This window comes from Triturus cristatus, chromosome 6, assembly GCF_964204655.1.
Source record: "Triturus cristatus chromosome 6, aTriCri1.1, whole genome shotgun sequence".
Taxonomy (NCBI): Eukaryota; Metazoa; Chordata; class Amphibia; order Caudata; family Salamandridae; genus Triturus; species Triturus cristatus.
Window position 1 is genome coordinate 1,316,047,082 of NC_140589.1, and position 17,983 is coordinate 1,316,065,064.

Here is a 17,983-nt window from a genome sequence, read left to right on the forward strand (position 1 = left end):
CCGGGCCCAGCATCATTAACAACAAGGGCCACAGGGCTCGCTAGCCTCATACCACCGGTGGTCAAAGAGAGGATCTGGAGAAAGAAGTTCATTGATATTTTCTCACTCCTGGAGATACAGTTAGATGGGCTCGACTTGACCACGTGTGATAAAAAAAGATGAGGACAAAAGGGAACGGAGAAAAGAGCGCAAGGAGAGGAGTTTTGATAATTGGCTAGATGCTTTTCAGATTATGGCCTGCATTATAGTTGAGAAATTCCCGCGCTGCGCGGCCGACCTTTGGCTATATGAATCCAACATACACAACGCGCAGAGGCAGTTCCCAGGCGACGCATGGCTAGAATATGATAAGGGGTTCAGGCTAAAAATGCAGACGCACCCAGAAATGGAGTGGCATGAGGAGCATGTGACAGGTTTCATACACAAGATGATGGTGGCACGTGAGGCCAAAGCATGGGTGGGTAGAAACGAGCAGTCCTTTCGAGGGCCCCCCCACAAGGGAAAAGGGAGGCCATTTCATAAGACCAAGCAATTCAGCTCTTGGAAGGCCCATCACAGCAGCGGGACACCAGCTATCTGCTGGAAGTTTGAGGCCAACGAATGTACCTACGGAGCGACATGCAAGTTCCGACACATCTGCTCTGCCTGGGGGGGGGGGGGGGGGGGAGGGACACCCAGCTGCAGGATCACAAGGGGGACAAAAAAGGGAAACAGAAGCAGTGACGTAGGCGGGGGGGACACAGGGGGGTCAACAGGTATACGAACTTATAAGCTAGCACGCAACCCCATCAACACACACCTGTTGCGAAAGTTGGGCAACAGTTACCATAACAGGACCGACGCCGAGACCTTAGTCCACGGCTTCGAAGAAGGTTTTCCCATCCCATTTACAGGCCCCCGCCCGCCAAGCAGCAGCAAAAACTTGAAATCGTCACTGCTGCATCCAGTGGTGGTCACCAAGAAAATAGAGAAGGAGCCAGCCCTGGGTAGGGTTGAGGGCCCCCTGCCGGATCTCATGGCCAGGGAACTAGTGATCTCCCCATTGGGGGTAGTCCCCGAGAAAGAACAAGGCCAATACCGGCTAATCCACCATTTATCGTTCCCTGATGGTGCCTCAGTGAACGACGGGATTGACGCAGGGGTGTGTTCAGTGTCTTACTCCACAATAGATGACGCCATCGACTTAGTCAGAGCAACGGTCCCAGGGGCCCTCATGTCAAAGGCGGACGTCGAGGCCGCCTTTCGCTTACTCCCAGTCCACCCCACAAGCTTTCATCTACTAGGGTTCCAATGGGAAGGCAATCTATACTTCGACAAAGCCATGCCCATGGGCTGTTCGGTGTCATGCGCCTATTTGGAATTATTCAGCACCTTCCTGGAATGGGTATTACACGTCAGACACCCGGGAGAGGGGAAACTCCACTACCTGGACGATTTCCTGTTCACGGGTCCCGCAACATCTCCAGAGTGCGGCGACACCCTAGCAGCATTTCAAAAACTGGCAGCGAATTAGGGGTACCACTATCAGCTGACAAAACGGTAGGCCCAGCAACAACAATCACCTTCCTGGGAATAGAACTGGATTCCATCGCTGGCACTTCCAGGCTACCCACTGAGAAAGTGGAGGATTTCAGGGGGGAAATCAGAAACCTATGCGGGCGGGACAAGGCGACACTGAGGGACCTGCAGCGACTGATTGGCAAACTGAACTTTGCGGCCAGGGTAATCCCAGCGGGCAGGGTATTCGCCAGGCGGTTAACTCAACTGACAAGGGGGCTCACACACAAGCATCACCACGTCAGGCTGGGAGCAGAGGTCAAGAAGGACCTAGCTATGTGGGACACGTTCCTGGCAGATTTCAACGGGTTACTGATATGGAGGGAAGGCTGGGTGACTAACAAACAGTTCGCGCTCTACACCGATGCCTCAGGCAGCACGGGCTTCGGGGCAATCCTGGGAAGGAGATGGTGCGCAGGGGAATGGCCCGATAGCTGGCGCAGGGCAGGCGTGACCAGAAACATCACCTTCCTGGAGCTATTTCTCATCATAGTCGCACTCACGGTCTGGAAGCGCGAGCTGCAGAGCATGAAGCGGACGTTATGGTCCGACAACAAGGGGGTAGTGCAAGCGATTAATAAGGGCACAGCCAGATGCCCGTATACACTTCGACTAATGCGCAGATTGGTTAAGTTACAGCTGGAGGGCAACATAGAGCTGCGGGCGCGCCACGTGCCAGGGGTGGACAACGAGATCGTGGACGCCCCGTCCCGCGCACAGATGGAGAAGTTCTGGGAACTGGCGCCTGGCGCAGAGCAGGACATGACCCCTTGCCATGGCCACCTGTGGGACCTGAAGGGGTGGATTTGTCAAAACTGGTCAGCAAAGCCCTCACCCCGGCAGCGGCTAGGAGATACAGAACATACATCAATACTGTAATGCGAATAGGAGGTTTACAGTCGCTAGGTGACACAGGAGCCACCCGCAGGGCAGCAGAGCAGTTCATACAGTGGGCGCTTAATTCACAGAAGTCCAGGACATGGACTCAAGCACACCTGTCAGCCGTGACATACTACTCTAGGTTAGAGACTGGGCTGGACACGGTGGCCATACACAAGGCAGCAATGAAGGGGTGGAAGCGAACTGAGGGCGCGAGGAGGGATACCAGACGCCTGATAGACTTCGCCAAGTTAAGGGCCCTGCTGGGGGTGCTGCAGGACATCACGAATGACGATTATGAGCAACAGCTATCCAGGGCGGCCTTCGCCACCGCATTCTTCGGGACGTTTTGAGTCAGTGAGATGGTGACCCCTACGAGGGCAGGCTCGGCAGAAAGCTGCCTCCAAGCAGGGGACATCACACCAAGACCGGGGGAGATAGAGCTACTCCTGCGGCGTTCAAAGACAGACCAAGCTGGCAAGGGGGCGGTGGTGAGGTTGGGGTGCATCGAGGACACTAAGTGATGCGCAGTGTGCTGCTTGATGGCTTTCTTGACAATACGCCCTGCCGGCGAGGGTCCGCTGTTCAAACATAGGGACGGTACTCACCTCAGCCGATTCCAGTTCACCTCAATCATGCGCCTGTCACTCAGGAAAGCGGGTTTGGGTCCCATTCATTTAGGATAGGGGCCACCACGACCGCCACGCAGCATGAGTTGACCGCAGCAGGGATGCAGGCGGTAGGGAGATGGCCGTGAAGAGCATACCGGACCTACATAAGACCTCAGCTCATGCAAGGCCCCCCCGCCCAGACAATTCAATGACTTGTTGCCATTACCTCCAGCAGGAAGGAGACCGCGCATGGCTTGGGTGGTAGGCCACTCTTTCATAACCATAACTCGCATGCACTCCTGGTGGCGGCAGGACGGGAGCAGACAAGATCGACGTCCGGCGACCGGCAAACACCTGCATAATATGGCCAGCCGGGAATGAAATGGGAGCAGCTGCCAGCGAGGCTCGTGGAGCTGAGGGCAGAGGCCGGCGCGCACCCGGATGGCCTGATCATACACTTAGGGGGGAACGACTTGGCCAAACGGGCCAGGCGGGACCTGCTTCGGGATATACAAAGGGATCTGACGGAGGCAAGCAGAGTATTCCGAGATGCCTCCATCATATGGTTGGAACTGATCAGCAGGAACGAATGGCGGGGGGCACATTCACAGAGCGCGGTAGAGAACTCTAGAAAAAAACTGAACCTAACCGTGAGCAAATTTTGCAGAACTAACGGACTGGAGTCGGTTAGGCATGGCCTCATCCACACAGGCCGGCCCGAGTTCTATGCAAGGGATGGGATGCACCTGTCCGAGATGGGCATGGGAGTGTTCTGGAGCAACCTTTGGGGCGCAATGGCATTGGCGGGTTGCAAATAAAGAAGCCAGCGGAAGGGGGGAGCCGCAGGAAGACAGGAGCCTCCCTGGCGGCGTGGCGAGAACTACAGGGATAATGGTTGGTACGGAGGCACACCGGAGGGCGGTGCGCCGGAATAGGACCACTTACCTTGGGATATCTTACGGCTGGGTGAGTTGGCCTATGGCCGGTGGCTAGGGCCACTCACTCTAGGATGCCTTACGGCTGGGTGAGTTGGGCTACCACAAGGGCGTAGCTACCGGAGACGGCGCTCGCTGCCCAGCCCCCACCGGATGGCAGGGCACAACAAGAAACGGCAAGGTAGCGAGTTGTGGCCTAACTCCGGGACAAAAAAGCTATACCCCTGTATCGCGGGACAAGTGAATGCGCCAGGCCAGTTTATGCTGCAGGGGGTTTTATTCAGTTGTGTGTTACAGAAAAGGCCAAAGTTCTCAGTTTCTCCACTGGGGACTTGGCTCCTCGCTCTTCTCGGGCCGCGTGGTTTCTCACGGACTCTCCCAAGCGATATGAAAAGAAAACAAAAAGGAGAATACAGCCTTAATATCAGGCGGTTGCGGGACTACGAGGGAGGGGTTAGTGAGGGAGCACCAGTACGACTGGAGGTGAAGGGGAGGGGAAACCACCACCGAAATGCAGGCACGCGATGATACCCACAAGGCTATGGATCCCGCCCGCTAACTGCCACCCAAGAATGAGGCGCCCGCCCGTCTCCCAGGCCCCCGGATTCGGTCACGCACCTGTTGAAGCCACGAACCTCCAGGTCCGTGGCTGGGCGCTTGGCGGGAAGTGCCTCCTGGCTCCTTGTTGTCCTGCCCGGCGCCGGGGTCTCGCTCCGCCGTAGTCGTCCTTTCCTCTCCACGTTCCGCTCCTCCGGTCTCCTCCTGCGCGTCTTTTCCCCTTCCTTTCTCCTCTCCTTCCTGGTCCACAGTCCAGCCTCTAAGAAGGGGCGAATCCGGTCTGTCGTTTCCCTGGGGGGCAGGGCCTCGCTGTAGATCGGCTCCGATGTTAAAGGGCCAGTAGCTCGGGATATCCGGAATGTCAGGGTCGTCAACGGCAACCTCCGCTCCCGGAAGCTGCAAACAAGAAGAGGGGCATGCGACAGGTGAGTCCCTGGACTGTACTCTGGGGGTGGGAAGGGGCGAACCCTGACACATCCCGAGGAGTCCCGGTCGGGGACACTCGGCACCCGGGAGAGAAAGTCCGCATTGGAGTTGGCCGTACCCTTCCTATGGCACACATCAAAAGCATAGGGCTGCAAGGAAAGGAACCAGCGCATGACACGTGGATTATTGCTTTTGTTCCGACTCATCCATACTAGGGGGGCATGGTCCGTATATTACAGAAATCGCTTACCCTCCAGATAGTACCGCAGCTTCTCTATGGCCCATTTCACCGCCAGACATTCCTTCTCGATAATTGGGTAATTCCGTTCTCGAGGAAACAGCTGTCAACTAACAAAAAGGATGGGTTTCTCGACACCATCTAGCGTCCTTTGGGATAGAACGGCACCGATACCGAGATCAGAGGCATCTGTTTGGAGTATAAAGGGTAGGTTGAAGTCAGGAGTTGCATAGACAGGCTCACTGGTGATCGCCCTTTTCAGTTTTTTTATTGCTGTCAGAACGCTTGGAGAGGGGTGTAGTAGGGCGTCCTTGGGGGTGGACTGTTTTAAAAGATCCGTTAAAGGGGTTGCTATCTCATAGTATTGGGGAATGAAGCGTCTGTAATATCCGAGGAGGCCCAAGAAAATACGGACTTCTTTTTTGGTAGTGGGAATCGGTGTTTTGGTAATGGCTTTGACCTTTTCTATCTGTGGCTCGATGCAACCATTCCCCAGCAGGTACCCAAGGTATCTTACATGGTGAAACCCCACACGTGACTTCCGGGCATTGATGTGTAGACCAGCGGTCTGTAGCTCCTGCACTACCAGTCGACAGTGTTCAAGGTGTGCTTCCCAGGTGGGACTGAAGATCACTATGTCGTCTAGGTAGGCAGAGGAGTACGCCTGATGGGAACGCAAGACCTTATTCATCAAACGCTGAAAAGTTGCTGAGGCACCGTGTAAGCCGAAGGGCAATACAGTGAACTCAAATAGGCCGTCAGGGGTGGAAAAGGCGGTCTTTTCTTGGTCACTGCCTCGCAAGGGTACCTGCCAGTATCCCTTCGTTAGATCCAGAGTGGTGATGTATTGGGCGGTCCCTAATTTCTCGATCAACTCATATATATATATATTGGGCAAGGGATACGCATCCAATTTGGAGATGGCGTTAACCTTTCTAAAGTCTATACAAAAACGGATGGAACCATCCGGTTTGGGCACCAGGACAATGGGAAATGTCCAGTCACTCTGTGAAGGCTTAATCACGCCCATTTGTAACATTTTGTACACTTCGTTTGAGACGGCCGCCCGACGGGAAGCCGGGATACTATAAGGTTTTTGTTTTATCACATCGCCGGGTTTTGTTTCTATGTGGTGTTCCACTAGACTGGTTCTCCCCGGATTGTCTGAAAAGAGGTTTTTATAGGGTATGAAAAGGTCTAATAACTCCGTGAGTTTTTCTTTGGGAAGGTCCTCATTCACCACTAAGACTTCCAGGGTGCAGGGCGGTTCTGTCTCGGGGAGGGATAGCTGGATATTTCGGGGAGGGGCCCCTAACCATTTTTTCAGGAGGTTGATATGGTAGGACTGGGTCTTATGCTGACTTACTTGCAGACAATAGGTGGTCCGGCCTATGGTCCTTACCACTTTATAGGGGCCCTTCCATCCGCTTTTCACCATGGACAAAGAGGATGGTATGGCCCAGTCACCCACCTGCAAAGAACGCCATCTTTTACCTTTGTCGTATTGGTATTTCTGTTTTGCTTGGCTCTTTTCTAGGTTTTTGTGGGCCAGTTCTCGTAGCTTGCCGATTCTGGATTTTAAATGGAGGGAGCATTCCAGGAGGCTCAGGGAGTTGTTTTCCTCCTTCTCCCAGGTCTCCCTCGTCATCTCTAGCAGAGAGTCCGCGGTTGTCGCCCATAGAGGAGTTCTAATGAGGAACACCCCAAGCTACTCTGCGTCTGCCCTCGGATGACGAAGAGAGCCAAGGGAAGGAGGCGGTCCCAGTCCTTCCCTTCGCTCACCAACATTTTCTTAAGGGTCAGTTTTTGAGTGCTGTTGTACCTTTCCACTAGGCCGTCTGTCTGTGGGTGGTAAACCGATGTTTTGATGTGTGTAACACCCAATAATTTGCATACTTGGGACATCAACTTGGAAACAAAAGGGGTGCCTTGGTCGGTTAGGATTTGTTGGGGAAAACCGACTCGGGAGAAATATTCCAGTAGTTTGTCTGCAATGACGGAGGTCGTAGGGGTTCTGAGGGGGAATGCCTCGGGGAAACGGGTACAATAATCCACCAACACCAAAACGTATAGGTGTCCCTTTGAGGACCTGGGTAGAGGGTCTAAGAGGTCCATGCCTATACGCTCAAAAGGCTGTCCTATGATGGGTAGTGGTTGTAAAGGAACCGGTGGGGGTCGATAGGGGTTTTTCATCTGACAGACGGCACATTCATGACAATACTTGCTTATCTGGGCATATATACCGGGCCAATAGAAGTGCCTCAGGATGTTCTCTGTTGTTTTCTGGGAACCCACATGACCGGCTAACAGGTGGGAATGGGCAAAGAACAGGACCTGTTCCCTAAATTCTCGGGGTACTAGGAGTTGGGGGAATGCTGTAGGGCTGGCGGTTCTATAGAGGAGGCCGTTCTGTACCGTGAAGGCGGGATAGGTCAGGATGTGGCCTGGGAGGGTTTTCCGGGCGTCTTGCCAGGCATGAGAAAGGGTAGCGTCATTTATTTGGGCCCAGTGGAAGTTTTGGTCTATTCTCCAGGGTTCCTAAGTCAAAAATGCAGGAACACTGTCCCTGTTGGTTGAGGTACGCACGGTGTGTAGAAAAAGGGAAAGAAATTTGGGATTGTCGGTCTCCAGTATGGCATCCTCAGGGAGGTTAGACATGAGCCCCACGGTAACTTCGAATCGACACCCTTTTTCCTGGCACTAAATGGGCACCCTGGCTGTGGGATGGGTACGAACGTCTCCGTGGACGCAACGTATTGCTACCTGTCCCCCGGGAATCCTTTGCTCTGGTCTGACAAAGTGGCTCTTGATCATCGACTGTCGGCATCCTGAGTCTAACAGGGCGGTGACAGAGTGGGTGTTGATGGTGACACTTACGTAGTAGCAGGTCCCCATTTCAGCGGTGTACATAAGGTTGCGTGGTACGTAGCTGACGTCCATGGGTTCCTCTGTTTTTCTTCGGGGACAAACCCGGGCGATGTGGCCCCAGTCGCCACACTCGAAGCATTGGGGCTGTCGCGGGATGAGCGGTTCTGGTTTGGTAGCACGGACCTTCTCTGGTTCTTTGATAGGACGGAGTGGTCTCCTGGGGTAGGGGGTTGGCCCTTACCCCCTTCTCTGGATCCCAAGGAGTGGTGCGGGGTTGGGCCCTGACAAAGGATGTCGCCATCTCAACAGCCTTTTCCATGGTCAGTCCGGCATGTTGTCTAAGCCATCTTTGTGTGGCATACGGGAGGGCTTCCAGAAACTGCTCCAGGATAATGGAGCTCATGATGTCCTCCTTTGTTTGTTCTCCGGGCTTCAACCATTTTTCTGCAGCTAGTTTTAATTTAAAGTACAGGGTCTTGGGACTGTCACCGGGAGCCCCCTTTTCCCGGTGGAAACTCGGGCGATAGGCTTCTACATCCATGCCCAGGTGATCAAGAATCACTGCCTTCACCTCTTCGTAGGGAGTCATCCCGCTCGTGTTGGCCACCTGATAGGCGGCTTGGGCTTCCCCGCTTAAGAGAGGGGCTTAGAAAAACGGCCACTTTGATACCGGCCAACCTGAGGCACGTGCAGCTCGCTCAAAGTTTAGGAGGAAGGCATCTGGGTCTTCGCCCGGAAGATACTTCTGTAGGGACACGGTAGGTGTGGACCCAGAGGACCTTGTTAACCTAGGCGCAACCCCAGCTGTTGGTGATTCTTCAGCCACGCGTAGGAGGGTGTCCAACTGGGCCTTCATTTGGTCCTTGAAGGTGTCCCTGTCTGCTTGGGCGCTGGTGAGCTGGCGTTCCACAGCCCACTCCAGCTTCTTTTGTCCCTCCACCAAATGCTGTATAAGAGCCTCCATTTGTGTGCCTCAATGGAGTCCTATGCCCGCATTCTCCACCACGTGTTGCGGGACAAGTAAATGCGCGAGGCCAGGTTTATGCTGCAGGGGGTTTTATTCAGTTGCGTGTTACAGAAAAGACTAAAGTTATCAGTTTCTCCACTGGGGAATTGGCTCCTCGCTCTTCTCACGGATTCTCCCAAGCGATATGAAAAGAAAACAAAAAGGAGACTACAGCCTTAATATCAGGCAGTTGCGGGACTACGGGGGAGGGGTTAGTGAGGGAGCACCAGTACGACTGGAGGTAAAGGGAGGGGGGGGGGACCACCACCAAAATGCGGGCAAGCGATGATACCCACAAGGCTTTGGATCCCGCCCGCTAACTTCCACCCAGGAATTAGGCGCCCGCCCGTCTCCCAGGCCCCCGGAATCGGTCACGCACCTGTTGAAGGCACGAACCTCCAGGTCCGTGGCTGGGCGCTTGGCGGGAAGTGCCTCCTGGCTCCTCGTTGGCCTGTCGGGCGCCGGGGTCTCGCTCCGCCGTAGTAGTCCTTTCCTCTCCACGTTCCGCTCCTTCGGTCTCCTCCTGCACGTCTTTTCCCCTTCCTTTCTCCTCTCCTTCCTGGTCCACAGTCCAGCCTCTAAGAAGGGGCGAATCCGGTCCATCGTTTCCCTTGGGGGCGGGGCCACGCTGTAGATCGGTGTTAAAGGGCCAGTAGCCCAAGATATCCGGAATGTCAGGGTCGTCAATGGCAACCACCACTCCCGGAAGCTGCAAACAAGAAGAGGGGCGTGCGACAGGTGAGTCCCTGGACTGTACTCTGGTGGCGGGAAGGGGCGAACCCTGACACCCTGGAAGGGCAAACCCAACCGAACGAAGCAACGACCCCGTAGGGCCAAGAGACATTACAAGCCTGCAAATGACCATGTAACGAACTGTCAGTCTATATGCAATGTGTCCAATGTACATATGATTCTGCAAACACAATGTATAACGAGATGCAAGCAAAACAAGACACAGGATGACAGCTCAGCAATAATGATTTATGGCAGGATGTACAACAGTAAGGATATGTATATATGGGTATGCATAATAAACTGTGGCCAACAATGACCACCACAAGAGCAAGTCTCCGTTGGCTTATTTATGATAGGGAATCCAAGTAAGGAAACTGGGAGTAGGGCAATTGCGGGGGTTATCTGGCACGTGCGCCTTCATACTGCTATTGTAAGGCCTCACGGAAAACCTAGAAAACATTTTGGGGAGTTTGCAAAATGCATGGTATGCCACAAATTTGAAAGTTGAAAACTGTACTAATAAGCCTTGACTGAGTATAATATGACTAGCAGGAGCTGCCTACTTTGGAGCTGGGGATCGGGGTTCGAGTCTCGGGGTCGACTCAACATCATGTGATTCTGGGCAAATCACTTAATCTCCCCGTGCCTAACAACAAATGAATCTTTCCTCGTGTAATGTAACTGGTGCTCAATTGAAGCGCTCCAATATCTTACGGTAGAGTTCGCGCTATATAAAACTGCACACAAAAAAAGGCCACTTGGCCACACCAAGTCTGAAAATATCTATGAGTAATTTATGGGTTTTAAAATTTAGAACCCCAACGAAATAAAGAGCAAAACCAACCTATATGGGCCGAAAAAGGAGAAAGAATGTGTTTATTCAAATTGGGCCAGCAATTATGTCTGCAGAAAAAATGAAAAAATATATGTCGAGAGAAATCATGGCGGATATGGAAAAGGGTGGTGGGAAGCAACGCATTTCTATTGGTGGTGGTAAGCGCAGCTTCAGTGTTCTTGCCCATATATGGGCAAGGGAAGCTACGCATTTCTATTTGGTGGTGGTAAGCTCTGCTTCAGTGTTTTTGCCAATATATGGGCAAGGGGACTTTCAGGTGTCACCTCACCAGAGTTACCTTGGCTCAATTACTGCAGTTCCCGTTAGACTGGCATATTTTATTACAAACAGTTACCTCAGCTAACTTGAGTGACGTCTAGTTGTCACCCAACTCCCTTTCTAGGGTGAATATTGCAAATATTAATTCCAGAATATTTCCTTCTTCAGGCTGTGCTGAGCAGAGACGCCTTTTTCTGTGCCTCATGCTACAGACTCAGCTGTCCCTTGCCCGTGTTAATGATGTTAAACTTATCAAAGCAGAAGTGTGCCGCTGTCTGACACGTCTGCTTTTCCCTTGAATAATGTTATATTCCAGGGACCAGGCCGGTCGGGCCGTTCATCTCTTGATAACCCAATGACCTCCCATGCCGCGCCTCCCTCAGATTCTCATCTTTAACGTTCGGCCACTGCGTTATTCTTGGTGCTCACCATGCAGCCCATCCTGCGCCTCGGCCCCCACAGCTTATACCAACAGGGCAGGCACACACCACAAAATCACGGTTTCTTGTTTATTTTTAGTATCGCACTCCATCAGAGTGCATGTTTTTGCAGGCCCTTTCTTATGGTCGCCACACCGCCCATGCTTTCCCTGTTTTATTACACTGGTTTTGTTGCAGCGACAGCAATCGCGCAGTGCTACTGACGCTTTCTGTTTCTTCCTCATTGGCGCTTAGGTTTCAGAGAACACAATCAGCAGGCCGCTCGTTTGATTTCATGGACAACAAGCAGATCTTCACATCTCTGTTGTCAAATGTATGAGAATCTGTCGTCAGTGCCTCTTCAGCAAACCTGTGACACCGAGAGTGAGGAGAACTCGGATAACACAAGGTGCTTCAAAGAGAACCTCCCTCGGCTGTAAAATTAAACAGACCAAATCTGACCTTAAATGTAAACTGGTAAGAGGTGACACTCTAGGCACACCGTGTTAGGTGTGAGTACTCATCCAGTCTGTTTTGTTTTTTTACACGCTGCTAAACATATATGCCATTTAAAGTTGCCAATCTGATGGTAATAAAGCAGTATTATTTGTGTACACACGTAGAAGCTGCTTGGGAATCTGGGCAGGGGGTGGCCCTGGTTGTCTAATCTTAGTTACCCCCCATCATTGTCATGGCTGGCCTGGCTCACACACTTCCACTGGGTTTTGAGAGAAATCAGTAGTTGACCCAGAGCCACCAACTTCCCAGACTCGGCAAAAAATCACATGGCCCATTCAATGACCATGCGTCTTCCACCAGCTTTACCAGCCCCTGCTTTTAATGTCAAACCGGAGAGGGAAAGTAATACCCATCTAGTGGCTGGATTGCATAATGTGAAACCAGAACGCCTGGGATCAAATCCTGCTTACCTACTTAACCATATTGTGTGACACTTTAGGAAGTGTCCACTGTCCCCTAGAACAGAGGCAGTGTGTTTGGGAAGTTCTCTCTAGGCAGTATTTTGTGTAGGTTCTCTCTACTGTGGAACAGAGCAGTATGTTTGGGAAGTGCTCTTAATGGGGAATTCATGATTGAGAAACAAAGGTGCATCAGAGGAAACGAGACTGGTATCTGATTTCTTTAGTTGTTTGTTAAAAAAAAAACATATGTGAGAAACTCATCAATGCATTGTATCTCGAAGTCTGTGGTTATACTGAATAAGCAGCTACCTATGTTATATGACATCTCTTTATTAATGTAATAACTGCACTTTCACAATTGCTTTATTAACCTTCCTGCTTTCTCAAATTTGCTTGAAAATGCACCATTTGTCCACTCTTTTTTCAAAATTTTCTCGGGGGGAGAACACCCCCCTATCTCCCCTTAGGTTGTTCAGGCTCGCTTGCCAGGCTCACTCGCTACGGTGCAGTATGACAACCATTTTACGCCGCACCACTTTCAAATGTCACCAGCCGCCACTGAATATAATACATTTAAAAATATCAGCAATATTATAAAAGAGATCACAAGGGTTATTTCTATACGTTGGATAAACAGTATTGCAATTCCATCAACCAGTTTTTAGTCTGTCAACAAATCTCATATTAAAAGCAGAAGGCCTCATATCCCTTTTCTTCCTATTGTAAATTGTATTCATAAAAAGCACTAATCATAAAATGACTTTCACTGTGACTCTCTACAAAAACATAAAACAAATGCAAATGACAATAAAAAAACAGTAAAATAAGTTGTTGACGTAGCGTTTCGGTGGACTTGTGTTGATGGAACCCAACCTTCTTCAGGACAAGCTTATTTGAAAAAAATCTAAGTTGTTCACTAATTGATTATATAAGGCATATAGGCTTATTTCAGAAATTGGGTGATAAATCTCTTCCAATGTATAAAATCCCCAGTATATTGATGAGCTGGTTATTCCTTCCTTTATTCCTTCATTCCTTTACATCAATCTTTTTATCTGTCCAAACATTTCATTAGTCAATGAGGGGGTCGTAGTCTTAATTTGACTTAGGACAGGGTTAATGCAGCACCATAAATGTATCCGCTGATTAAGATTTTTCCAGCTTTTTAGGTCCCATATAGTGATCTTCTGCCACAGTATCACGTCTGTGTTCTGTTGGTGCCCGATCGCGGGTTACTTCCTTAATGGAATAAATTAATCACCTCAAAGAATTAACAGTGGTGAACTGTGAGAGCAGTGGTTTTCATAATCTGGAGCATCTTTCCTGTCAGGAATGTACAGTATTTCCACTTACCACTGGCATTAGGGTTGTCATTCTTTCCAACAAGACGTTCCTTATTGCTTTCTGTCTTATATTAGGCTCCTTACTTGTTGTACGCTGCCTCTTCAGCTTATCCTTAAACCTAGACTCTTTACTAGTTACCGGTTTCTTTTTTGGATATGCCTTCCTGCTGTCATAATAAACATAATGTAACAGATGTAGAGATGTTACCCCGAAACAGGTCCCAGGATGCTTATTTCCGGTCCAGGGAAGACATGGCTTGGCAGTTCGGGCTGGACTGTTCCTAAGAGGAATAGGTTCAAGACTGATTTGCATATAGCTGGGTCTGAACTAGGGTGCCGAAGTGACCTAAATAACGATGATCAATTCAACTCAGATCTGTGATTGGGGGTGAGTGTCTGAAAAGTTTTGGTACTCCATCCATCATCTCCTTGTGTTTGCACAGATGCATGGTGCACCTTTACCCACAAGGAGGACCCCGGCATAATTGAGAGCTACAGATGTGTATTGTTACCTAACTCAACGGGACCCATTTTGGATGAAGACTAAAATGCTGAGTGGATCCACCAGGTTTTGAGCCATGGACCATAGCGTCAAAAACAGACCTCTGGAATCAATGCATCAGTCCACTGCTTCTCCAGACCCAGCACAGGCCTGATCTTTGTCACACTCTCCTGGCCCTTTTGATTACTCCTTCTGTTCTTCCATCCTTACAGACTATTCTATTCATTGTCCTCATGTTTCTTAATTCCATCTCTCTTATTAGCCATGTTGCCTCTCACAATTCTCAATATGATCGATATCTAATATAGTTTTACTCTCATAGGCTTTAAGGCAGTCTCCTGCTCAACAATGAACACTGTGCCTTATTCTATTTAGCATTTTAAACATTTGAATATTGATTGCATAGTTTTTGTACTGTACTTTTGTGTAAAGTACTGAGCAAATGAAATAAAAATGGTAATGAAACTCATCTGTATATTAAAGTCTAGATGGACACTAAAGGCTTTTTTCTTGGACTCTTTTTTAAGCCTTCTGGGGGAAATGTAAAACATAATGAGAAGAGGACACAGTGTGTTCCTTTACTTTACATATGTAGTTATAACAAAATACATTTATAACAGGCACAGGTGCAGCCAATAGGACGGCATGGGCTGCTGAGCTAGTGGATTTGCCAATGTTTGTTATCTTTGAATGATTTTTGGTAAAGTATAACAAAAAACATTGAAAAATGGCCGCATGTGTAGACATGAAGACACGTGGGCAGATATCTTGGAATGGAATTGTTATACTTTGTCTAAAACTATTGCAAGATGGCTACAAATGTGGGTGCATGCACACAAAGCCAACTTTGAACTTTTTTGTGATAAAGTGTAAGAAAAAACATTCAGAGAAAGCCACACATTCTGGTGCATAACTGCACGTGTGGCCATTTTTAAATGTTTTTTACTAAAGTATAATAAAAAATATTATTCGATAGTTGCCCATGCTTGCTGAGACAAGGGTGGGTATTTGTGAATGGTTTTATAGCTCTCTTAAAGATGGATGCTGCTCGCAGTGCCCAGGCAAGATATGGTGGACTGCAGATGGTAGTAAGGGCCTCGTAGAAGTGTCTGTGGAGCTACAGGGCCCTTCAAATTTTATTGAAAAAAGGAAAAGAAGTTTTTTTGAAAACAAAGAACACATTAGCGCCTTATAATGAAGTAGACTACTTTTAAAGTTACAGGGTATAATCCTGTCACTCCCAGAGAGGAGAGCCAGTGGATTAAGTTGGCTTACCCATTATCTGATGCTGTATAGTGTGGAGGGTGGAAGCAAAATCTAAAAGTAATACAACAGACCAATGGAGAAAGAGGCCCGAGTTAAAGGCCTGTATATATTTATGTACTGTTAAAGGATTTTTTCGAAAAAACTAAAGGCCTTGGCTAACGCCAGAACTAAAAATGTCTAGAATAGACCTGTTCAGATTTTTCTGCCAATTCAATTTTATGGACAAACACTACAGCGATAAGAAATATAAACTTACCCAGAGAAATCAAAGCCTGGTGAATTTCATTCATCACATTCTTGTAAAGTTCCTTCTGCCATTCTTGTAAAAGCTTCCACTCCTCTTCAGAGAAATAGGCAGCGACATCATGCAACGTAACCTGTGCCTCGAAGAGCAAAGCGAACACAATTAACTGAAGAACTGTGGTTAAAGCAATAACTATGTGGTATGAGGTGTCCCATGGCAGCCAGGAACCCTTTTATTGTGTACAGCATATGTTAATTCAAACTTAAAAATAGTATAATTAAAATATAAACTATCCAATATCAATCCTTGTCTCTCACAGCAGTACAACTCTGGCCCATCATAAGTTTATGGGTTTATTTTGAGTGGCTGCAGATACATAAAAACTAGCAAATATTTTTTATTTTCATAAGTATGGCTGATAAGAAAAAATATAAAAATAATCGGATCATCAGTTGTTAGCTAATGACTGCTTCAACGGGCAGTGGAAGAGACTTTCGTGGTGTTAGAAGCTAGTGAGCAAATACATACATTCCTTTGCCTAATAAATGTAGCTTATCCTTTTTTCAATCTCCATAATTGTAACTTCAGTTAGAATTTAAATTCTTTTGTCTGTTCTGTTTCGGAAACATTCGAAATGAATCATTAAAAAATTATTACAGTACAGACCATATAAAAGAATTCCATTGAATGAATACAGCATTACTAAACGCAGAATATAGTCTTAAGAGCCCGACGTAGCAGGCTCTACCGGGCATTAAAGGCATGCTCCAGCGTTAAAGGCCTGAGTCAAAGTCGAGGGCCTATAACAAGGCTCACCATTCCAATGTTCTAATAGTACTTCCACAAAATAGAAACAATGATGCCCTATCTTTTGAACTGAAATGATCCGAAGTGTGATGAGGGCTGATTTAGGGCCTGTTGCTTTGGTATTATATATACAACAGACGGCTTATGGTGGTGTTATCAGTTCTCAACTGGCAAGCATCATAGCTGATTCAGTTGGAGCAAAGTTAGATTTAATGTTGCAGTATGGACCATTAGTTTTTGGAATTTTATTGGTGCTTCGGTGCTTGTCCTACAGTTTCATCAAAATCGTAGGGACACTACTCTGCTCCTCGTCCCAGAACACTTTTCCACAATATTGCTCTCCAGGAATGCTAACGCCCGCACTACATGGCATACAGGCACACCATGATGCAATCAAATGACCCGAGGAGGTCTAACATGTGAAACAGAACCCTAGAAACACTTGACTTTTTGACCGACCTGCCTTACAGGGAAATTAAAACACCACACTGGCAGTGGCATAACGAAACTTGAGGGGCCCTCTCTTGCAAAGTACATGGGGAGAACCCTCCGGACTCATTCAGGAGCTCTCAGGCTAGGGTACTGTGCTTAGGGGGCCCCCTGGAGCTCGGGCCACCCTGCACTGAGGAGGTCTTTATTACACAACTGCACTCTAGAAGTACGTAGGACTACAGCCACCAAATTGTGGTGTTGCTTGATCACATCTGAAATACTGAGTTTTAAGCCCTGTTCTTTATGAAACCGCACAGTTTACTCCTCTACTGCCCAATCTCCTCCCTCTCTCTCTATCTCTTGCTTACTTGAAACCTGCTTTGGGACTCTCTTTAGCCCTTTTAACAGGGTATCCCTTTTCCAGGCTGTAGGTCAGAAACAACAAACCAGGGACAAGGACTGTGCAATAAAACTTTACAGGGAAAAAAATTGTTACAGCTGACAATCTGAAAGAAAAATGTAGGAATTGCTTTAGAATAGTGAAGGCTTCTCTCCATGCCAGTTTGTAATCCTACAATACCAGACCCGATAAATCTATTTTTTTTGGACCACATATCGAGGAGAGGTATTTCCCATATTGCTAGGTTACCACAACATCTTACTGAAATCAGAAAAAAAACACACAGATAATTTACAAGAAATTTCAATTGCAGTAGAGTATTCTCTTTACACTAAATAAGAATGGCAAAAAAGAGGAGGAGTGGGAATCAATGCAAGTTAAGAAATAATTAGATTTGGAGTTTATTATACTAGGTCAAACAGTCTCCCTGGGTCTTAGTGCTATTTTGGGCCGGCTATTGTGCAATAATTCCCCATCACGAAATTCACCTGACATCATGTTTGACAATGAAGAAGTCATGTTAGGGCTGACTGACCAGGGTTTTAGCTCCTGTTACCAGTTAAATACATAAGCTATATTGTTTATGTTAATGGCTAGATGGCAGAGGTTCTTTGGTGTTCTCTTTTATTGCAAATGTCTTAGATACATATAAATCTATTATCTTAGAAGGTGCTTTCTGCACATTTCGTTGGTACTTCAGTGACTGGAAAGAGCCACAAGGCT

General features: G+C 48.4%; 1 protein-coding gene across 1 annotated transcript in view; it reads right to left on the reverse strand.

Annotated features, from left to right (window-relative positions):
• LOC146821360 (uncharacterized) overlaps positions 1–17,983 on the reverse strand; it is a 450,624-nt gene that overhangs the window by 379,543 nt on the left and 53,098 nt on the right. The window contains exon 2 of the mRNA XM_085609832.1: positions 15,634–15,760. Coding sequence (XP_085465958.1) covers positions 15,634–15,760 — 127 coding nt within the window. The remainder of the gene's footprint in view (positions 1–15,633; positions 15,761–17,983) is intronic.